The sequence below is a fragment of the Arvicanthis niloticus genome, chromosome 24 (genome assembly GCF_011762505.2).
Source record: "Arvicanthis niloticus isolate mArvNil1 chromosome 24, mArvNil1.pat.X, whole genome shotgun sequence".
Taxonomy (NCBI): Eukaryota; Metazoa; Chordata; class Mammalia; order Rodentia; family Muridae; genus Arvicanthis; species Arvicanthis niloticus.
This window is the reverse complement of record NC_133432.1, coordinates 15,368,261-15,392,329: the sequence shown is the minus strand read 5'-3', so window position 1 is coordinate 15,392,329 and position 24,069 is coordinate 15,368,261. Positions and strand designations below refer to the sequence as shown.

Genomic DNA, 24,069 nt, shown 5'->3' with positions numbered 1-24,069 from the left:
AAAGGATTAATTAACCCAAAACGAAGCTCGAGTTCAAGTTCAGATCTAGGCACTACTTGCCTCAAAGAGCAGGGCACAGTGCGACTGGAGCCGAATGCGTTCCCCATTGGCCAAGGTCAACAGCTTGTTGTCATCCATCACAGAGTTCATGTTTTCCACCCACAAGGCATCCACGTCGCCATCAAACAAAATATACCTGCAGTGACCAAAGAGCATAGTTTGGTCAGTAGGCCACAGACCTAGAGTGTTCCCAATGATGCCACCACTGTCATTCCTGCTCTTCGTCTTTCCCAGGACTTTCCAGCCAGGATCCTCATAGCATGCTCCCTTTGTCCTGAAGTTGGCACACATGGTGCGTAAATGCTGAGAAACTCCCTAGTGTTTAAGGATTGGAGAATGTCACGCACAATCTAGCTCACTTCCTTTGGTAAACTGGTGCACTGACTGGTTTTTGTGTGTCAACCTGACACAAGCTGGAGTTATCACAGAGAAAGGAGCCTCCCTTGAGGAAATGCCTCCATGAGATCCAGCTGTAAGGCATTTTCTCAATTAGTGATCAAGGGTGGGAGGTCACATTGTGGGTGGTACCATCCCTGGGCTGGTAGTCTTAGGTTCTGTAAGAAAACAAGCTGAGCAAGCCAGTAAGTAGCAACCCTCCATGGCCTCTGCATCAGCTCCTGCTTCCTGACCTGCTTGAGTTCCCGTCCTGACTTCCTTTGGTGATGAACAGCAATGTGAAGTGTGAGCTAAATAAACCCTTTCCTCCCCAACTTGCTTCTTGGTCACGATGTTTTGTGCAGGAATAGAAACCCTGACTAAGACAACTGCCCTTCCCTCCTGAGGATAACATACTACTAAACTAAACTGGCCAGTAGCGTGCATGACTAGCATTCCTTTAATGTGGAAACATTTACTGTGGAGCCAATTCAGATGCTATGACTCAGTTTCTGTCTCTTAGAGCCACGTGTTTTGTTTGGAGTTTGCAATCCCTTCTTCTTCATCTCATGCCATTTGCCTTTCTCTCTCTTTGTCCTTTTAAGCCACAGTATTCTGACTTCTGGCATGGGGATCATCTACCGATCCTAAGTGAGTGGTATCACGGGGACAGAAAGTGTCACAGTGGGTCCACCACTCCACATCCCATTTTTGCCTTAAAGCCGAGGTTAAGAATAAATGTCAATTTATCACTTTTTTAAAAAAAAATACTTTGTTATTTTTTTTCTTTTCCCTCCATTTTTTAAAAGATTTTTTTTCATTTTTATTTCATTTGTATGAGTGTTTGCCTGTATGGATGTCTGTACCACATATCTATACAGTGCCCTAGGAGCCCAAGAGAGGGCAGCTGGAACTGGAGTTACAGACAGTTGACAGTTGGGTGCTAGGAACTGAACCCCACTCATCTGGAAGAGCAGACAGTGTCCTCAAACACTCAGCCATCTCTCCAACCCAGTTTATTTATTTTTAGGCAGGCTCTCATGAGGTAGTTCAGGCTAGCTGAAAACTCTCCTGCCTCAGTATCCCAGATGCTAGGTTTACAGGTGTGTGCCGCCATACACTACACTTAGCCAGTGAGAGAGCTCAGCTAAAGATCTCAAGACAAGATCATTCTGGATTGTTTGGATAGCTCCCAATTCCATGGCAACTGTACCTTCATAAAAAAAAATAGTTCAGGGGACCAGGGAGATTCTCCAACTGTTAGATTCATAGTCTGCCCCCCTCTATCTCTCTCTCTCCCCCTCTCCTCCTCTTCACCCACCCCTCTCCGTCTGCCCCCTATCTCTCCCCCCTCTGTTCTCCTTCCTCCCAACCCCCCCTCTCTTTGATCTGTTACAGATAGGATAATCTTTTCCCTTAAATACTTCAGCACATAGTTCCTAAAAATAGACGTATTCTCTTCATACTCTCTGGGTTGTTATCAAGTTGAGGACACGAAACATGTTTCCAATTCCATTGTATGGTTTACAACCCACAGTCCAATTACATCATCTCCCAACAGGAGTCCTTTTCCGTCTGTATCCATGGTAGAAAGGTTGGACTCAAGCAAGTAACACTAGCTGTTCAGACCACTGGGTGTGGGTTTGATGAGGAACAGGGTGTTAGCACCACCACGAGGTGTCTCCCTGTAGATGGCCAATCCACTCCAAAGTGGAAAGTAATGCGTGGTCCAGAAGACGAGGCATCCTGACTAACAGGACATGCAGACACCATGCATCTCCAGCACAGAGACAAATGCATCATCCCTGTGGCGTTTCCGAGATGCACAGCCAGTGGCTAAGCTCAAGAGAGCAGCCAGAAAACTAAAACCAAGACTCGTCTATAACGCAACTGGTCTGAAATCTATAATGCATCATGGTCATAAGGCAAACAAACAAACAAACAAACAAAAAAAAAAAACCAAAAGATACTAAGAAACTGCTCAAAAATGCTGAAAGACACCAAAGAAATAGTTAACCCAGGCTTCTGGCCAGTTAGGAAGACACTCACTTCCGTTCCTTCTTGTCGGTCGGCCTGTTGATCTCCCGGAAGATGTTCGACAGGACCCCGTCTGTCCAGTCTCGAGTGGTGGGATCCAGGATGCCATATAGCTCAATGACACTCACGGCTTTGGGGTTCAGGATGTACAACTTTGTCATTATCCCAAGCCTAAACCAAAGAGACAGCTTCAGCCATGGCTCAGGCCAACGGAGCACCCAAAGGGGACGAACTGTGAGAGGAAGGGCAGGTGGGAATCCATTCTAAAGCCCTCTGCGTTTCTATTTTGTAAGGAAGGTTGAAGATCAGGGTCTCACACTGTTACCTGGGCTAGCCTAGAACCTACTAGGTCGACCACGCTGGCTTCACACCTGCCTCTGCTTGCTAAATTGCAGGCATGTATCACCACACCTGGCTATGCAAGTCAAGTGGACAAGGCATGTCTCTCTCTGATGATAAATCCCCACCGCACTGTGACCAGATGAAGGAAAGCCAAACCTAATATGACCCACTGATCAGAATATGAAAACAAATTAATGAAAATAGTAAACACACACTCTGACACACATGTGTGTATGTATTTGTCGTGACAATTATCTAGGGGTAGACTAAAGAATAGCAGAGATAAAGTAAGGCACCAGGCCTCAGCGTGCCGCTGTCCCAGGGTCCCTCATACAGGACAGGGAGAAGTAAGAAGTGGTATCTCACAGACATGAGGATTTTGTACATTCTGTGTGTGTGTGTGATGTATGTACATGCAGTATTACACCTATGTGCATGTGCAGGGGCCACAGGATGATAACTGCCTGCCTATCTTGCTCTATTCTCTCTGCCTTATTTCTTTGAGGCAGGGTCTCTCACTGAACCCGGAACTAGGCTTGTAGCCAACAGGGATGCGCCTGGTGCCTACTCCACCACAGCACTGGGGTTATAGGGACCCACCACCATGCCTGTCTTTTTAGGTGGGCACAGGGGATTCAAACTTAAGCCTTCGTGGTTGCTCAGAGAATGCTCTTTAACTGTGAAGCCACCTTGCAGCCCCCAACTGGAGATTTGCTATGCAATCTAGAAATGCTAGAGCCACAAAGATCTCATGGCTTCATTTAGAGTTTCCCTGTAATACTGGCATTCATCCAAGTCTCTCTAGAACCCAGTTATTGCCAAGCGGTGCACAAAAGGTTGGGGAATCCATTCTAGATGGAAGACTGTCCCTACACAGTGAGCCTTTAAGATGCTCCAGAGGCTTTATTTAATTCTAGTCATTTACATAATGTCATTATAGTTTATTTACTTATTGGGGGTTCAGAGGACAGTTTGCAGAAGTCGGTTTTTCTCCTCCCACCATGTCAGGTTGTCAAGCTTGGCTGCAATCACCTTTCCAGGCTCTGAGCCATCTTGCTGACCCTTGCACACAATTTAGGGTAAATTAAAAGGTGGAGCTGTCTCTTCCTTCACACTTGGCCTGGGTGCCAAGTTGTCTGTGGAGGTGACACACCAGCCTTGTCCATTGTGGGTTCTGACTCACGTTAAAGGACCAATCTGAACATAGACGTAACAAGGCTGAACTTGAGTACTGCCCCTCCTAAGGGGACAGTTTTGAGAGAAGTTCTTTTTCAAGAAGTTTTTTTATTTTTATTCTGTGTATTGGGCGGTTTGCCTTATAGGTATGTCTGTGCACTATAGTCATGCAGTACCCACAGAGGCCAGAAGGGGGTGACAGATTCCATGGAACTACAATTACAGATGGTTGTGAGTCCTCCTGTGGGTGCTGGGAACCAAACTGGGGTCCTCTGCAAGAGCAGTAGGTACTCTTAACTGCTGAGCTATCTCTCTAGCCTCATTTTTAGAATTTTAACCAAGGAAGAAAAAATATCTTCTCTGAATGTGGGCAGGACCACCCCACAGGCCGGGGTCCCAGAATAAACAAAATTGGAAAATGGTAAAAATTCACTGACTACAAGCATTATTGACCCTCTGCTTTCTGGTCTTTGCAGATATGAGGAGTCTCAGTGCTCCGTGCCTGCTCACCTGCCTCCAAGAACCCCACAACATCTTCCTGACATGACGGATTCCACCCTCTCAAACTCTGAGACCTCCCTCCCCATAATCTATTTTTTGCATACATATTTGGTCACATCAATCAGAAAAACAACTCATGGTTGGGACTAACCACCTCCCCCCCTCAGGAAATAAAGCTGCCCTAGCAAATGCCCCCACCCCCGGCAGGACACTCACTTTGTCTGAGCCTGACACAGAGTATTGATGACCACAGACTTGCCCCCTCCTGTGGGCCCTACCACCATTGTGGTGTGGCGGGTCAGCATGGTCTCGAACATTTGGACCACTTTATCTACCTGCGGGACAGACATGGGCGGTATCGTTAAACTTATCTTCTGGGGGAAAAAAAATAACAGCTTGTTAGGATGTAATTTGGGGGCTGGTGAGATGGCTTACTCAGCAGAGATACCTACCACCAGGCCTGATCACCTGAGTTTGAGATAGGAGAGAATCAACTCTTATGTAGCTGAGGCTAGCCCTGAGCTCCTGCTCTTCCTGCTTCTCCCTCCTGGGTGCTAGAGGCATGTGCCACTAAACCCATCTTGTTCCTTTTTATGGCAAAATCCTATTTTATTGCCTGTCTAAGCCACATGTATCTGTCTGCCGGCTGACAGACTCCATATTGTCTACATTTGAGCCACTGTGGGTAATCTGACCGTAGGAGCCAGGAGTGTTTCTGAGCAGACATGTTCTCACCTATCTTGGGTGCATGTTGTATAATCACTGGCTTTTAGTGTTGTGGATAGCCCTGGTCTTGTATTTTGATGCTAATCCCACTCTCCCGGGAGGGGACGCAGATGAGGAGTGAATCAGTACACAGGTGACTTCTTGTGAACCTTCTGCCCACCTTAATTTGTAAAATAACGACTAGAGCTGATGATTGGGCAGTAGAAGGGGAGGTGGAGGGGAAAAGTTTAGGAAGGAGGAAGAGGAGAGGCGAGATGGAGGCAGATGTCTGTGTCTCTAGCAGTCTAGGGTAGTTATTCATATCAAAAGGTTAGATATTGGGTTAACAATTTTAATTGTGTGGGCATATTGTGTATTACATATTGGCTAATATATAAATCCATTGGCTAGTCTTTAAGCATCAAGAGTCTTATTTCTACAGGGTACTGGGAATTGTTCTACCTACCACATGGGGGTGGTGGAGTTGGCCTAGGGGCCAATGCTTAGAGCTATGGACTCCACAGAGCTGACCAGCGGAGACAGCAGCCACACCAACATCTTGTGGGTCCTGAGCTATTGCCACTGGCCAGCCGGTGCCGTTAGTGCGGGAACTTAGTGCCTTTTCTAATACCTCCTGCAACATCTTAGGATGGCCATGTGTGTAAGGTGCTAAAGACCCGGAAGGCTGCTTGCCGAAGGCAATGTATTATTTTATATTCCTGACAGGAATGTGTGCGTGTTTTCATGGATGTGTGTGTGCATGTGTCCATGTCTGTGTGTGCGTGTCCATGTGTGTGTGCTTGTGTGTGTGCTTGTGTATGTGTACAAGTGCATGTGTGTCCATGTGTGTCATGTGTGTATGCTCGTGTGTGTGTACAAGTGTCTGTGTATCCATTTGTGTGTGTGTGTGTGTCAGCCAAAAGTTAGTTGGTCTCCATTTAAATTTTTGAAATAGCATCTCTCACTGAACTTGGGGCTCACTGGTGTGGCTAGACTGTCTGGTCAGCCAGTACCAGGGACCTACCTGCCAGTAGGGCTGCCTTACAAATGCGTGCTGCAGAGCCCACCTTTTTACATGGGTTCTAGGCAACTGAACTCAGGATGTCAAGTGCTTCATGCACTGAGCTATGAGGCTGATGCCAGCCTGTGGTACATGGTGACTTCTAAGCCAGTGTGAGTTACGATGTGAGGTTTGGTGTGTGTGTGTGTGTGTGTGTGTGTGTGTGTGTGAGAGAGAGAGAGAGAGAGAGAGAGAGAGAGAGAGAGAGAGAGAGAGAGAGAGACAGAGAGAGACAGAGAGACAGACAGAGAGACAGAGAGACAAAGACAGAGACAGACAGAGACACAGAGACAGAGAGAGAGGGAAATGGGGTATGATAGTCCTGGACCCCGGCAGTGCGGCTCACCTGGACCGGCAGAAGCTCATAACCGTTTTCCTCCAACACCTCCTCTACTGCATCGTTGAAATCTGGGTAGCGCACACGGGGGCAGTCCAGCCCAGGAAACAGGTCAGAGATGAGGCCCAGGAAGAGGGGGACGTCCTCGAACACAAACTTGGGCAGGTTCATGTCCCTCAGTGCCCGCATCAGGACCACATCCTGGAGGGACCAGAGGGTATGTGATAGCCAGGGAACCCAGCACCCAGCTGGACACCCTCCCACCCGGCACAGAGTGGAACATTCGTGTAATTTAATGTCTATAGTCACTGATGTTATATGTCTAACGCTGTGTATAGTGAATTCGTGATGGGAGTTGGTAAGATACGTCAACAGATGAAAGGTGCCAAGCTCAAAGGCCTGTGTGTAATCCCTGGAACCTGCACGGTGGAAAGAGACAACTCGCTCCCACAGACTCTTCTCTGACCACCACAGACACACCACAGTGCAGGCGTGCGTACACACTGAATAAACAAATGTAAGAATGGTACTATATAACAGAATGTACTATATGTCGTAGATTTATACATTTTTATATTATAAAATTTTATGTATTTACACATGTAACTTTTATATATTTCTATATCACATATACAAAATAGATAAAATATTTAACAAAATATACAGTATAATTATACATAATGTTTTATAATATATATTATATGTAAAAATGTATTTTTTAAGAATGTAAGGAAAAATTGGGGTGGTATGACAGGGATTGAATCTAGGTGAATGCCTATTACTGAGGTATATCCTCAGCTAAAAATTTTTTTAAAAATTCAAAAAGCCTGTCTAGTCGTGGTGGCACATGCCTTTAATCCAAGCCCTCAGAACCAGAGGTGGTGGGTCTCTGTGAAGCTGATACCAGACTGGTCTACACAGTAAGTTCCAGGCTAACCAGGCCTACATAGAGAGAACCTGTCTTCAAAAACATTTTTCAATTAAGCATGGTGCACTATAAAATCTAAAATATTATACGGTATAAGCCTCTTTCATAAACTATTTTTAATGAAAATAAAATACAAAATTTTATATAAAATATCAAAGATATTTCTGGAATTTGCATTTCATTATTTTTGAAGTTTTATAGAAAATAAAAATCTAAAATGAAGCCTATAAAATGAAATGCAAGGTGTCAAGGTTTATATCAAAACAAAAATTAAATATCCAACATGTACAGTATCGCGGTTGGGAAGCTGGACAAGAAAGTCACCCTCAGAACGCCAGCGGAGGCTCTGATGGGGGAGTAAGTGTCGTGTCAAAGAGACGCCTCTGTCTCTCTCATGTTCACGGCAGAGAGAGTACAGTGGAGGGGGGTCTGACCAGAGCCCACGTGTGCACCTGCGAGACATCCCACTGAATCCTGTTAGGATGTATGCTCAGGGGCTGGAGAGATGGCTCAGCTATTGAGAGCACTGGCTGCTCTTCCAGAGGACCTGGGTTCGATTCCCAACATCCATATGGCTGTTCACAATCGTCTGTAATTCCAGGGCCTCCAAGAGGACCAGGTGCTTATGTGATACTCAGACATGTGTGAACATGATATCCCTAAGACATAAGATAAATAAATTAATCAAATGTGCAATAAATAGTCACCAATTGAAGAGGGATTCATATTCCCACTTCAGAAGGTTCCTAGGGTCCCTCTGTCACCCTACGATGACAGGCTGGCAGCTGCTACTGAAGCACTCTGAAGTTTTGTACTGCCATGGGGACTCTGAGTTTGATTCTAAAGTCACACATCTCTGAAAGTGTCACAGGGAGGAGAGCAAAGCAAAGGCAGACACCTCATGGGGGATAGCCAAAACTTGACCTTCCGGATGGCCTGCTCTGTCCCATGTCCTCAGCCATGCCTTCTGCACATGTACAGGAATGGCACCGAACCACACAGAACCAAAGACACTGAGTGGCCTACCTCCTGCAGGTCTGCAGAACCTCTCTTCAGCTCACCGGCCATGACCAGCACCGACTTCAGGGCCCGGAGCCCAAAGTCATAATGATGCTGTTTCGACAGCTGCTCCCGGGCCAGCTTATAGAGAACTGTCATCTTCTTGGCCAGCGTCTTTTTGACCGAAGACAGTGAGAAGACGAAGTGCAATAGGATAAAGGGACAGATAGCACCGTAAATACACAGGTCACGGTAAATACAAACGGATACAGGTATCCCAGGGACACTGAGCTACAGACAGATCTGCAGAGGGGGTCTTCGGCATTCAAAAACAGGGTGCAGTTTCCTTTTTAACTAGAGCGTTGGAGAATCCTGCTATTAAAGTCACAATTCCCCATGATGAGAAGGGGCTTTGAGCTCGGTGCAAAATGGAGGACTCCCTTTCTCAGTGGGGGCTTCCTTTCTGCTGCCTGACTTTGTCTGGAGAGTGTCCCTGAACACAGGTGCATGGCCTTATCTGAAGAATGACCTTGTACAGAGCTGCATAAGTCGGCACACAAGCCCCGCTCTGGCCTCCCAACCCACATTATTATGATAGATTAACTCTTTCCACCCATACCCCTAAAAGTCCTTATATAGCCCATCTCTGGGACAACAAAATCGAGCTGTCCCACTGAAGCTGATCCCAGAAGTTAATCTGTAGGTACTCATGGCCATCCAAACCCTACCCCTCTCCTGCTCCACTCACCCTCATGGACCAGTGTCCAGTGACCCACAGGAAGGGGAGACACACACTACAGCACCTTGGAGACTCATTCAAGGAACACCCATGCTAGCCAGAAGGGGGTGAGTCGTGGGAGGTGTGTTCAGGCAGGTGGATCAGGAGTTTAAAGTCATCCTTGGCTATATGGAGAGTTTGAGGCTAGCCTGGACTACATAAGACCATGTCTGAATTATACAAACACATTTGCCCAGATCTGTAGCTGATGTATAAAACCGGGTTCTTTACTGTCTTCAATGATAGTAGATCCCAGTGAGCCATCACAGTCCACTCGCCCAGATGCTCCCGGCTTACCAGGACCTCAGCCTACCACACAGGTGCCCTTTGCCCAGTCCCTGTTTCTTTTGTTGGTTTACTTGATACTGAGGAATGAGTTCAAGACTATTAAGCTATGTCTTTAGCCCTTTAATTTATTTATATTTCACATGGGGTCTTTGAGTTTATAATCTTCCTGCCTCGATCTCTTATAGGCATGGATCAGAGATCAATATGAGCTACCACGTCCAGCCTGTTCCCTTTTCTGATAACAGCGTACATTCCCAGGGCACAGGAGTCAACCCTGCTGGTCCCCAGGCTTGCGTGGGAATTTGAATGAAACGAGACAAGAGATTTCACCCTGGATTCCCAGAGTCCTGGCAGCTCTGAGTGGGGTGGGCTAGGTGCAATGAGACCCTTGAAAGGTACCCTCCCATGTGCAGGGCCAGAGAGATGGCTCAGTGGTTATGGGCACATGTTGCTTTTGTAGAGGGCACAGGTTTAGTTCTAGCACTTATGATGAAAGGCTCACAATCACCCATCACTACAGTTCCAGGGGAGTAAGATGCCCTCTTCTGGCCTCTGTGGGAACTGCACCCATGGGCACATATACAGACTGATAATTTTAAAATAGATTATTTTTTTTAAAGAACATGCAATTACAGGAAATGGTTGGGTGGCTCAGGGGTGGAGCACATGCCTCGGCTGAATGAGGCACTGGGCTCCATCTTCAGCATTGAACAGAGAGGGAGAGAGAGACACACACACACAGAGAGAGAGAGAGAGAGAGAGAGAGAGAGAGAGAGAGAGAGAGAGAGAGAGAGGAGTTGCCTGAGTGTTTAGGTGAATGTACCCACGGGTGCACAGGAGCTTAAGAAAGAACTGGGGGGTCTTCCTCTACTACCCTTCACCATATTGCCTTGACACAGGATCCCTCACGGTTCTGACTGCTCTCCTCCCTCCAATGCTGCCATCACAGGTGCGTGCAGCCATGCCCAGCTGTTTACACAGCTGCTGGGAATTCAAACCCAGGTTTTCATGATGGCAGAGCTATAGGAATCTTCAGTCCATACCTTTGAGAGAAGGTGTCCCACTGAACCTGGAGTTCATGGAGAGCCCCGGGGACCTGCCTGTTTTCACCTCCTGTGCTACGGTTGCTGGTGTGCACAGCCGCACCTGGCTTTCATGTGGGTCTGGGATTTGAACTCTGGTTCTTGTGCTTGTGACCTAGGCACTTTGCTGACCAAGCCATCTCCCTACCCTCGTGGTATGACTTTTAAAGGCTGACATGAGAGGGTGTCTCAATATCAAAGGGATTGGTTTGTGCTCTGTAGTGACACTCCATCTCTATACATAACAGGAGAAAGAACAGGAATGCTGGTGACGTCTAAACTTGGCATGTGCCCTGGCAGCTTGCAGACTGCGATGCAGACCTGCATCGGTATGTATAAGATGCCACTTCTGGGAGGGGCACATGGGAACACTGTCACTGCTGTCCCAAGCTCTAAAGCATTAGCACATTTCCATAATAAGTTACAGCTTCAGAGAGGGTGGGCGAGGAGCAGGGACAGGGCAAGATCCTCACAAAACACAACCTGCAACTTGTCGCCTGCATGCTCACCTTGGCCCCCAGGAAGCCCTCAGAGAAGAGCATGATTTCACAGATCTGCTGCAGGTCAGGCACAATGACAACCACAGGCCTGAACAGCGCCTTCACAGACTCAGGCAGCTCTGTGCGGCCTGCATAGCCGGGATTCATCGTGATGAAGATACCCATCCGAGAGTCAAGGGAGATCTCCTGCCCTTCGAACTGGGTGACGGGAGAGAAAAGAGGGAGTGATGTAGCTGCCAGTTCACTTAGGAGTTAGAAGCTGGGGTCACAGGGCATCCCCAAGGGACATGGTGATGTGGGCAAGATGGGCCTCTGGATTAGCACAGAATCCAAGACATCTCTAGGAAGCCAGGTGTGGTGTCTGGGCAGGCATAGTGTCTGGCAGGTATGGTGCTCTGTCAGGTGTGGTGTCTGTCAGGTGTGGTGTCTGTCAGGTGTGGTGTCTGTCAGGTGGGGTGTCTGCCAGGTGGGGTGTCTGTCAGGTGGGGTGTCTGTCAGGTGGGGTGTCTGCCAGGTGTGGTGTCTGTCAGGTGTGGTGTCTGTCAGGTGTGGTGTCTGCCAGGTGTGGTGTCTGTCAGGTGTGGTGTCTGCCAGGTGTGGTGTCTGGCAGGTGTGGTATCTGGCAGGTGTGGTCAGCTGTGTTATCTATCTAGTGAGGTGTGATTTCTGGTTAGGTATAGTCAGGTGTGTTATCTGGCCAGATTTGGTCAAGTGGGTGTCTGGTCAGGTGTGGTCAGATATGTATGATCAGGTGTGGTATCTGGTCAGATATGGTCAGGTATGCCCAGGTACAGTGTATGGTGGTATGGTCAGGTGTGGTCAGCTATGACCAGATGTGGTGTCTGATCAGATGTGGTCAAGTGTGGTCAGCTAGACTGATGTGGTGTCTGGTGAGGTGTCATGTCTGGCCAGATTTGGTCAGGTTCAGTGTCTGGTGAGATGTGGTAGGTAACCCTGATTGTCAATTTCAGTGGTTTTAGGATCACCTTGGTACACCTGCGAGTGTTTCTGTGAGAGTTAACAGATGGGGGGAACCTACCCTGGACCTCGGAGGTCGGGGGGAGGGAAGGACCATCTGTGTGCTGAAGTTATCTGGATAAAATTAAAGAGAAATCTAGGCAATACAAGTAAATCCCTCTCTTTGCTTTGGGGCCACAGTGATGGGAACTTCCCTACCCTGCTCTCCCCACCATGATGGACCAAATGAATTCATGAGTCAAAATCATTTCTCCCCTTACACTGTCTGGTGTCTGGTCACGTGGCACAAGATTGCCTAACAGAGTTGATCTGAAAAGGACTCCTGCCCAAGGGGGCACAGGCTTTGCAGCTGGTGTCCCTCCCGGGGCAGTATGTCGGTTGCGACCCACCCCCACTCACCTGGAACGTGGTGAGCTGGTGGATCAGTGCATTGCGGATCGTCTGGATCTGAGAGGAGATGACAGACAGCACGGAGGCATCGATCCGGTTAAACTCATCAAAGCAGCCCCACGCGCCACACTGGGCGAGGCCCGAGAAGATCTTCCCGACAGCCTAGGGATTCCGTCAGGATGGTCAGGATTGTCATTCCCGGGAACGGAGGTGGGGGTGGGGTGGGAGGGGCGGCTTGCTCTCCTTGCTGTGCTGAGAGGCTGGGAGCACTGACCCAGTACAACACTCACAGAACTTTCTGGCACTATTCCCAAGGCCCTCGGGAGGACAACTCCCACTTGGGGCTAGTAATGCAGACTGGTTATTTATAGAAAACTCCAGATGAATAGCGGCTAAAATGTTGCAAAACCTGGCCACAGAGGGCGCCACTGTTCAGCTTTGGTTCAATAGGGGCACTTAGGACAGTGGACCCACTGTGAACCAAAGCTGGACAGTGGCGCCCTCTAGACTCAGGAGTGGGGTACTGCAGTAGACGTCTTCTTCTCTTGCTCCTTATGCTAGCTCCCTCTTGCCCCATCCTCCCAGCTGTCACTTGTCACTTCAGGAGCCAGGTGACATACGTCCCAACCGTGTCTGCACTAGAAGCTCTCTGCAGGGGAATCGGGTACTGGGTGATGTTGAGCTCTCACTTTGTAATCCATGCCTTCACCACAGTTTGTGACGACACACAGGAGGCCCAGGGCTTTGGCCAGGTCCTTGGTGGTCTCTGTCTTGCCGGTTCCCGCCGGGCCAGCAGGGGCACCTCCCAGATACATGGACAGCGCCTGTGAGCAGCCAAATGTAAAACACACATGTTCTGGATCCTAGAAAAAGTGCCACTCCCGGGCTCATCTCTGGGACACACGGGTAGACACTGTGAACCTCAGCTCCATGTGCCAGCCGGATTGTCCAGGGAGCTGTCCCAGGTTGCTGGATAAATGTTATTTCTGAGTGTGTCTGTGAGAGTATCTCAGAGCCTGACACTTTACGGTGAGCCAAGTTAGCAGATGGTCGTCCTCAGGGTGGGCAATATTACCATCACCACCACCACCACCATCACCACCACCACCATCACCACCACCACCACCATCACCACTACCACCACCACCACCACCACCACCATCACCACCATCACCACCACCACCACCATCACCACCACCACCATCACCACCACCACCATCACCACCACCACCACCACCACCATCACCACTACCACCACCACCACCATCACCACCATCACCACCATCACCACCATCACCACCACCACCATCATCACCATCACTACCATCACCACCCCCACCCACTGCTTGAGAACTGAATAGAACCAAAGGAAAAGAGAGCCTCTCTCCCCTTTGGCTGGCATAGTGGCCTTGTACTCTGACATTCCTTGGGGCTTCAGACCCAAGGAGTAAATCCCTCTGCTTCTCAGTCCTGTCTGTCCAGCTGGCCAACAGCAGGCTAGGATACTAACTTGCCTCCCGCCTGTCTGTCATAAAATGCTTAAGGCAGTGGTGGCGCACGCCTTTAATCCCAGCACTTGGGAGGCAGAGGCAGGTGGATTTCTGAGTTCGAGGCCATCCTGGTCTACAGAGTGAGTTCCAGGACAGCCAGGGCTACACAGAGAAACCCTGTCTCGAAAAACAAAACAACAACAAAAAAAAATGCTTAAGTTTGTGGTCTCCCATTGATCTTGTTTCTTTAGACCCCTCCCCCCCAACTCACAGAAAGGCTTGAACATTTTGTTTTTTGAGTTTCACATAGCCCAGGTTGGCCTAAAACTTGCTATGGAGTCATCTACAATGAGATCTGGTGCCCTCTTCTGGCATGCAGGCATACATGCAGGCAGAATACTATATACATAATAATTAAATCTCAAGAAAAATAAAGTTAAAAAAAAAAAACCACTTGCTATGTAGCTGGGGGTGACCTTGAACTCCTGACCCTTCTTTCTCCCCCTCCAGCACCAGGATCACAAGCATGACCACCATGCTTGGCTGAAGTTCACACTTGTTTTTAGAAAGACAAAGGGCTCACGGTCTGATGATGTCATGGGCTTTGTCTTTCTGTTCACTTGCTTACCCCCAGGTACCATGAGGTAATACAGAGACGAGCACAGGAGTATGCTATACATGGTGTGGGCTTGAAGCTCAACTGTGAGCTAAGGAACCCATCATACGCAGGCGCTCTGTGCAGACTCTGGTACAGCTCCGTGGCTAAGCTCTTGCTTAGCGTGTACAAGGCCCTCGGTTCTAGCCACAGTACCACTAGCAAAAGAATCTGCCCTACGATGGACAGCTAACACACTGGCCCCATCCTGAGAGGAGACACCGCCTCTTTCACTCGCCTTCTTGCTGTCTAATACACTTTAGTGTCATACATACATATACTTTTCTGCAATTTTCTATTACCCTCTGACTCTATCATCACTGCACAGGGACCACTGTGGAACCGGTGTCCCAGGGAAGATGTCCTCAGGGATTTCAATTCCAATAGTGACAAGTCAGACTCCAAGTGGGAAGATGTTTCCTGAGCTCAAAGCTAAAACCCTTGTCTAGGATGACCAACAGGCTAGGTTCAGGGACAAACATGTCACCTGTGTGAGCGTCAGGTAGATTCGGTCTGTAAGGGGTGTGATGACCAGCCTCCCGTTGAGGCCCATGTACTCATAGCCGTAACCGAACGTCCCCGTGCACTGGCGGATGTTGAGCTCATCCGGCTCGCGGTCCCAATAAAAGCGCAGCTGGCTCTCCCACTCAAACTCCCGGGCCTCAAGGATGCTAGGTGGGGACGGGAAGAGAAGGAAGAAGCCATAGTTGAGCAGACCACAGAAGGACAGAACAGTAAAGCAATCCCAGTATCCCGGGGAGGGACCCACCTGCCCCGGATGAAGGAATCCACGATGTCCCGAGCATGTACATCAATAATTAGGACTGTGTTGTATTTCTTCCTGTCGTTTTTGCTCAGCTCCATGGTGATTCGTGTGACCAGATCGTCGATTTGATTGTGCATCTTCTTGCCATAGTTCTTCATCGCCTGCTTGTCTCCTTGCTTCACCTTGTTGAAGACATCTTCCACTTCCCAAGTCCACCACACCTGGCTGGCAGCCAGGACCACCATGCCTTGGTACAGCAGCATCCAGTCCACCCTAGAGGGGAAGCACGCCAGTCACAGGCTTAACAGACACTGGAAGTCAGCTGTGGCGGGTCATGTGTCTGGCCAGGAACAGGAGGCATGAAGGCTAGGAAAGCTCCAGGACTAGACCATGAAGTACGAGGACAGTGATGCCCTCATGGGCTCCTGACTACATAGCTGCATGTCCATCATAGGGCCAGAGGCATGGCTCAACAATAGAGTCCTGGCTGAGCATCTACCATTGAGGGGCTGGAGGTGTAGCTATGTAGTAAGGCACGGTGAGATAAGATCCTATTGGGATCCTATCTGGGCTGCTCCTGACTGCTAGACACCAACCTCACAGTGAGACCTGCTAAGAAGCCCCAAAAGGCTAGGGATAGCATAGCTCTTGGTACAGGCCCCAGTGCCTGGTACCTGGAAGGAATAGGCACCAGAGTTTATATTCATTCATTCATTCATTCATTCATTCTTCCAGGGCTGGGAATGAAGCCCTCAGCCTTATGCATGCTAAGTAAGCATTCTACCTCTGGGAGCTTCTAAGTAGATGTTCTTCCATTGAGCCAAGACCCTAGACCCTCCCTAGAAGATTCTAGGCAAAGACTACCACTGAGTCACACCCCCAACCCATCACTGGGGGATTCTAGGCAGGTACTCTACCCTTGAGACATGCCCTCAATCCATCACGGGTGGGGGGATTCTAAGGGGTTCCAGCAAGGGGTTCTACCACTGAGCCATGCCCCCAGCCCCTCACTGGGGGATTCTAGGCAGGAGCTCTACCACTGAGCCACACCCCCAGCCCCTCACTGGGGGATTCTAGGCAGGAGCTCTACCACTGAGCCACGCCCTATCCCTTCAGTGCCTTGTCCACTTAGGAAGAACTATCCAGAGTTCATCATTTAAAACAGTGTTCAGCAGCTGGGTTGCCATGGCTAGAAAAGCTGCATGGCAGTGTCAGCCTGCCTGCCTCACACTCGTAAATGACCCTCTGCATCAAGCGGCAGGATCGAGCCACTCATCCTCACACACACCCGCATGTCTGTATCACCTGCTTCTGTCTTCACAGTATCTGAAGATGGCTTCCTTGGTGATGAGCCTGTTGGTCCTCCTCATTTCATTCAGCACAGCGGTCATCCAATCTTCCACACGGCCCTCGGCCCGGATGATCTTGCGGAACTTCATGATTTCTTTCTCTGCTGAGATCATGGCTGACACGAGCTTCTCTCCACTGTCTCCATCATGGAAACGCAGCATGGCTATGTTATCATACATCTGCAAGGTGGCGGCAGGATGGGATGCTGGTGTGAGTACAACCACCCATCGCGGCCAGGACACTCTCAGAGCTACCCTAGACAGATGTCCACGACCGGGTGTGCTGTTTCCTGGTCAGGATGACAGGCTATTTATACACGGCATGATGCAAACCTAAGACGGGTTTTCAGAAAGAAGGAAAAAGGCCTCTCCAACGTGAGGCAAAGCTAGTGTGAGCATGGGGACACAGCCGTCCAGACACATGCATCAGAGTGAGGGGTTGAATCTGGGGTGTAAGATCATTAGTCATTCTTAGGTCAGGGAATGGAGGCCTTCCCAGTGGAACCTGACCATCACTGTGGCCCTGACCATCACCATGGACCCTGACCATCACCATGGTCCCTGACCATCACCATGGTCCCTGACCATCACCATGGTCCCTGACCATCACCATGGACCCTGACCATGACCACAGGCCCTCACCTTGATCATATGCTCTTGCACACACAGTGGGTCACTGTTGCCCAAGATGCTGAGTAGTTCATCATCCGAGATGAAGAAGAACCTGGGGAAGGCATTCCTCTTGGAGTCCAGGTAGTCATTCAGGCTCTTCTGGCACTTCTCCAGGCCCTCACTGATAGTCTGCAGGTCATGCAGGCGGTTGGGGGCCTCACAGCACCGCTTTATCACCGGGTCTTTCAATGTCTCCCCCATGATCTGAAAAAGGTCAGGGAGACAGCAGAGTGTCACTCAAGGTGGCAGAAATGCTGCACACACACACACATACACACATACATACACACATACACACACACACACACACACATACACACATACACACATACACACACACACACACACACATACACACACACACATACACACACACACACACACACACGCACGCACACTAAATTTAATTTTAAAATTGTAAAGAAATATGCCTGATACTGACAACATCCACTCCCACGCTGACCCTGTCCTGTTGGGAGCCAAGACCTAGCAGAAAGCAGCTATCATCTTTGCAGCCATCCCGAGCCATATACCCTGACAAGAGACTTGTTTTTCAACATCCTACAACAGCTGAGCACACTCTGATAAACATCTTGTTTTTCTCATATATCTTGTGTTGTTGTTTAATGCCCCAGCTGCAAGGCGCATGTGGTAAAGTGTCTTCAGCTGTGTTCCCCTGCGTATGCTTCTATATACCCAGGATTTCCTTTCAATAAAGGAGACTTGAACAGACTCTGTCTTGTCTCCATTCTTTGTGTCTCTTGCCCCTCCATCTCCTCTCTCTCTCTCTCTCTTTCTCTCTCTTGCTAGACCCTGTTGACTGACCCCTGCAGACCGGGTCATCTGGCCCCAAACGTGGGGTACAGACCAGAGCACCTGGCCCCCAAGTGTGGGCTGGGACATTGTCCACTCTCACACTGACTCTGTCCACTCTCATTCTGGTCACTTGCCCTCTTAAATATCCTGTCAATATTGTCAAACTTCTTGGCCTCCTCTGGCAGCTGGGACCGTATGTCCCCACCGATGAAGATGCTCTCCAGGTACATCCACTTCCTCTGGACCAGCATCCAGATCTGAAAACACACCACATCGACGTCAGACAGTGAGGAGGAATGCCAGGAGCACGTGCGAAATCCCTCCCTAATTCAGAGCACATCCAAGTCAGCTCAGTGAGACCAAGAACTTAGCAGACCAAGTAACACTGTGTGCAGAGACCTGGCCACCTGGCCTACCTCGAGCACCTAGCCCTCCTGGATCTTCACATTTTCTTTCCAGAATTTGGGTTAACTGTGGTCAACAGGAGTCTAAAAATACAGTAATTCAGCAGGCATGCATAGAGCACATCCACGTGGTTTGGAGATACTGCTGACATGGGCACTCTATGTATTAATAGTCATCACGGCTCGCCTCTGAGCAGACTGGACTTGTAAATTAGATTTGCCATGGGTATGTGTGTACTGGAAAACAGTTGTATGGGCTTCAGTACTATCTGGGTTTTGGGCATTGTCAGGACATCTCGGAACAGATCCTGGAGAGTTGGGGGTTTCTATGCAGGGATATAACATTTTAAAGGAGAACGATTTACTAAAAAGTAAACTAATGCTTGCCACTCTGGTCCTGGGCAGGGGGACATGTCTAGTTACATGTAGAGCTTGGAGTGCTGTGACTGTCAATGACGAGTATGGAAGCTGTGTTCATGACAAGCCTCATGTCACCTACTCAGCCATTCTGTTTCCAGATACAGACACCAAAGAAAGGAAAAGTGAGAGCCAGACATACAACTTAGTCCGGAGCTCTCCAGCAGCATTGCAGCAACACCCAGGACCCAGGAGGTAAGAGCAACACAGACGGCCACCAAGCGATGAGTGGAGAAAATAAAGGTGGCCTAGCCACACAACAGAATATTGTTTAACCATGAAAAGGAGAGAAGCAAAGAGGGATGCTGCCATGTGTGTGAGCTGTGAGCATCTTATGCTGAGTGAAAAGGCAGACACAAAGGCCTTGTGTGTGATTTCACACATATGAGACATGCAGAATAGACCTGCGTGGAGACAGAAAGCCAATGTGTGGTTATTGGGAACTGGAGACATGGGAGCTGGGAAGCGATGGTCTGTGGGTTTTCTTTTACAGTGCTGAGAAAATTTTGGAACCAAACGGAGGCAGAGTTTGTATAACACAAATGTTCTACAGCCCCCTGACCTGCACACTCTAAAGTGGTTAACTTAGTTGGTGAGATTGCTCAGGCCAGAAACTACTCACTGCTCAAGCATGAAGATGTGAGTGGAGCTTCCCAGAACCCATGCCAAATCTGGGCATGGTGGTGTGCTTCCTAACACCAACACTGAGAGGATGGAGACAGGAAGATGCTTGAAGCTCATGGGCCAGCCAGTCTAGCCAATCAGTGAGCTCCAGGTTCAGTGAGAAACCTTGTCTCAAAAAAATAAGGTGGAGCCAGGCTTGGTAGCACATCGTTTTAACCCCAGCACTTGGGAGGCAGAGGCAGGTGGATCTCTGTGTTTGAAGCCAGGCTGGTCTACAGAGTGAATTCCAGAATGACCAGGGCTACACAGAGAAACCCTGTTTCAAAAAAAAAAAAGTAGGTAGGTAGATGGATAGATGGATAGATAGATAGGTAGAAAGAGCAAAATGGTCAATTTTATATTATATAAAATTCATCTCAATAAACATTTAAATCATAAAGAGGGCTGGGCAGGTAGCTCAGTGGTAAAGAACTTACCTTGCATACATGAGACCCTAGGTTCAATCCCCTGAAAAACATACACTCACACTCACACACACACACTCACACACACACACACACACACACACCACTATCACCATCACCACCAACAGTAACGACAATAACAAAACTATGCCGTACAGAAGAGCTTTTACAAGTAAAGAGTAAAAGGCAAAAACAAGCACAGCAAGCCAAAGATGTTCAAGGAAACAGGGCCAGGGTCACGTTTCTTTGCCAGAGAACCAGGATATAAATGAGAAAATGTGCTTAGCTATGGTCTGGGGATGAAAACAAACAAACCACCACTCAGAGATAGTGAACCGAGGCTGACCAGTCTGACTTGTTCACAGAGGCCTGGTCTAGCACTGTCCACCCAGGACTGACCCAGTATGACAGGCCAGGCTGGAGAGACTGCAAAGGCAGATGAAAACGTGAAACACTCATGCAACAAGAACAGGAGGTATGGAAAAGGAACAGGGACGCTCTAAAGGGCCAAGTCGGAATCTTCGCAATTAAACAGTAGTCCCCTGAAATCAAAACTCATCAATCTCTCCAACTGCCCACTTGCCCCCACCAACTGCCCACTTGCCCCAACTGAGTCAAGAGCCATGGGGCAGTCAATCATTTCTCAGCGCAAATGTTCCCCGTACAGAATCCCTGCAAGAACCGTCAGGCGCTTTTCATTTTCTCCGCTCTCACCTCGATGACCTCGCCTATCAGAGACAGTGTCTTCTCCCACTTGTGGACAGTTTGCAGAAAAGGCCCCACGAATCTGCTCCCAGAGATGCTTTGCAGGTTGACGGTGTTGTCGTCCAAGCACTGGATAATGTCATCCACGGACCCTAAGATGTAGCCTCGCTCCTGCGTGCCTTTGTAGTACTTGACCACAGTGAACTTCATGTTCTCCCAGGTGTCTAGGATTTCCTTCACGGCCTGGTTAGGAAAATGAGAAGCAGCATTTGAGCCCACAGGTGGAAGAGCAAGACCCTAGTGTGTCACCATCTGTCAGCAGCTCAACCTATTGTCCCAGCTCAATCACGGGAGAAGTCGGGATTCTCCACAGCAACAGTGTTCCTGCCTACCAGGCTTGCACTCTACCATGTAGGATCTCATCTGACCCCCACTCCAAAAAAAACCACATTGTTATACAAAGATAGGCTCAGAGAGGCCACGTGGGGTGCCAGGTATGCTGCCAAGTACCAAAACTGGGGTCTCAACCCGGCAGCTTCCTGTTTAACCGGGGGTCTTACCCTGTGCTCACTCCACTGCTGAGAGAGAAAATCCATGTTCGAAATGCTAAGCCCACTATAATTCTATTCTCTGAAGAAAGCCACACTGATATGTGTGCATGTGTATGCCTACATGTAGATGTTTATAATAAGTGTGAATTAATTTCCAGTGAGATAGGCCCCTGGGCATGCCTCTAAGGGATTATCTTAATTAGGTTCAGTTAGAAAGATTCGCCCACTGTGGGTGGCACCATTCCCTGGGCTGGGGTCTTGGACTGAATAAAAAAAAAGAGAAAGCAAGCTAGGCTTTAGCATTCATTTATCTTTGCTTCCTGACTGCAAATGCTCTGTGACTGCTGCCTCACAGTGCTCCAGCCATGCCTTCCCCACCATGATGAATTGTGTCCTTAGACTGTGAGCCAAAATAAGCCCTTCCTTGCTTAAGTGGCTTCTGTAGGGGTATTTCATTGCAACACTGAGAAATGTAGTTAAGACCATATCTACACATACTATGTATATGTATTTGTTTAGAGGTGTGTGTATGAACATGTACATGTGCACTGCATACATGTATACTGTTGTATGTATGTGGATGTGTCCACACATGTCATGTGTCCACATGTGCCACGTGTCCACACATCTTTTAGCGTTTTGTTAGCTAGTTAAGTAAAGTGGGTTCACGTGGCATCTTCCTGCTCTCATGGTACACACTTCAATTTGTACCTGCATCTTAAGTAGGGAGCAAGACTCAGTAGGATAACAACACCTGTCTTCAGGTGTCCAGGCTGGGAGTGACGTGCTCATTTTTTTTTTTTCATTTTTTCCCATGGGGTGCCCATTTCTTTATCAGTAAGTAGAACATGCAACTATAATCAGATGTCAAAAAAGTAAACTAAAGCAGAGGTTCTATTTACTCAGATACTAGAGAAGCTTTGAAAAGGCAGCCTTTGCTGGGAGCAGTGGAACATCCTGTGATCCCAGCACTCAGGAAGCTGAGACAGGAAGGATCACAAGTTCAAGGCCAGCCTTGGCTACATGCTAAAAACCCATCCCAATGAACAGATTCGAGAGGAGCAGCTCAGAGGCAGCTCTGCCTAGCAACTCGAGAGGCCCTGGATCCAGCATCAGCACAGAAATCGAGGGTTCTCCTTCCCTACCTTCTCGATAGCGACCTCCTTGACGGCTGCAGTCACAATCTCATTGAGCACTTCTGTGTGTTTGTGCAGCTCCATGGCGAACATGTTCTCCAGCGTGAAGGTCTCTGTCATCTCGAAGAACACGCCTGTTTTCTCCATGAGTTCTTTCCAGTGTCTGAAAAAGCGTAGGGTTATCAATAAGCGCTACTCAGACAAGTGTGGAGGTGAGCTTTCTCCTGCCGCAGTCCCAGGAAGAGGCCCTGTGGGAAGAACCTCGACAGTGATAGGGGACAGCCCGGGATTATACTTCTGAGTTCTTGCAAATCCTCCTCCCTGCCACCAGAGTTAAAACCAGGAAACATCTGGCAAGCCTCATGTGTGTTCTTCGCGGCCCGGAACTGGCCTCTGCCTGTGGGAGAACCTGGTGTCAATCAAGGAGCCTCAAGTGCATTGGGAAGGTGTTCATCCAGCACTGACTCCGCTGGGCAGTGCCTGGTAACCACAGGCCCAGTCCTGGTCTCAGGGAAAGGATCCTGTGACTGGACAGGTGGTCAGTAGACAGTGAAACAAGCCCACAAAGTAAACACCTTCTTGTGTTTACTTTGTGTTTACAAGGGGATATGTCTTTTAGAAATACATCATCAGGAGATCTCGGTTTAGTGTGAACTTCACAGAGCGCTACACAAACCCACACGGCCAGGCCTGTGACACATGGGACCCCACGTGAAATGGGGTACTGTCTGCTACTGACCAGAGCACTGGTACCCACTGATATGTGACTTAACTTCAAACCAGCTGTTTTATGCAGAGCTAGGGACAGGACCCTGGGCCTCACATGTTAGGCAACTACTCTGTCACTGAGCCACATGCCCCAGCTTGTAAGTACTAACTGTTCTGAACACTAAGGGCAGTGAAGGGGGGTGGACACTGGATGGACTGGGGTAATAGTACAGGCCTGTGGAAGACTGAAAAACCACAACATGGAGCTTGAGGCTAGCCTGGACTACAACCTAGACCCTGGCTCAAAAAAAGAAAAAGGAATGGAAGCCAGGGGGCGGGGAATCCCTGACATCAGATGTGAGCCTCAGATATGACAAACAGGGAGTGGCATGACCAGAACCTGGGAACTGTGGGATACGAGGTGATGGAACTGAGACCTTTGTTTGTTGCAGAGAAGAGTACCTCAGTGGGCAAAGGCTGAGAGCACTCCAGGTCTGCAAGAAGTGCAGGGACCCAGGTGAGCCAAAGCCACGTCAGCTGGGCCTGCAGCTGCCACTCTGGGCTCAGCAGGACAGAGAGAGAAATGGGTGCTAAAGGCACAGGAACTAACTCAGGAGAGCCCTTCTTGCTTGTGTGAACAGGGCTGTGTGTTCATCAGCTCCCTGGAACTGCGACTGAGGGCCTGAGAAGGGTGCAGAGGGTTCCGTCTACAGTCATCTGAGCTGTAGTGATGGAGAGTCATGTCCAGGGGCACAGACATGACTGGCCATCTCATG

At 48.8% G+C, this 24,069-nt stretch overlaps 1 protein-coding gene across 5 annotated transcripts in view; it reads right to left on the bottom strand.

The window, feature by feature from the left end:
- Positions 1-24,069, bottom strand: part of Dnah10 (dynein axonemal heavy chain 10) — a 112,712-nt gene that overhangs the window by 48,416 nt on the left and 40,227 nt on the right. For 4 of the 5 annotated variants that reach the window (XR_013107065.1, XM_076922919.1, XM_076922921.1 and 1 more), the window contains 15 exons: positions 22,595-22,748; positions 20,908-21,141; positions 18,419-18,541; positions 17,439-17,672; positions 16,753-16,976; positions 15,451-15,720; positions 15,169-15,352; positions 13,226-13,360; positions 12,546-12,698; positions 11,178-11,366; positions 8,548-8,694; positions 6,603-6,794; positions 4,708-4,826; positions 2,485-2,643; positions 61-196 (listed from right to left, as the gene is read on the bottom strand). Coding sequence is in view for 4 of the 5 variants with exons in the window: in XM_076922919.1 (XP_076779034.1) it covers positions 61-196; positions 2,485-2,643; positions 4,708-4,826; positions 6,603-6,794; positions 8,548-8,694; positions 11,178-11,366; positions 12,546-12,698; positions 13,226-13,360; positions 15,169-15,352; positions 15,451-15,720; positions 16,753-16,976; positions 17,439-17,672; positions 18,419-18,541; positions 20,908-21,141; positions 22,595-22,748 (2,653 nt within the window). In the remaining variant the exon portion in view is untranslated. The remainder of the gene's footprint in view (positions 1-60; positions 197-2,484; positions 2,644-4,707; positions 4,827-6,602; positions 6,795-8,547; positions 8,695-11,177; positions 11,367-12,545; positions 12,699-13,225; positions 13,361-15,168; positions 15,353-15,450; positions 15,721-16,752; positions 16,977-17,438; positions 17,673-18,418; positions 18,542-20,907; positions 21,142-22,594; positions 22,749-24,069) is intronic. The other variant, XM_076922920.1, reaches the window with a different exon arrangement.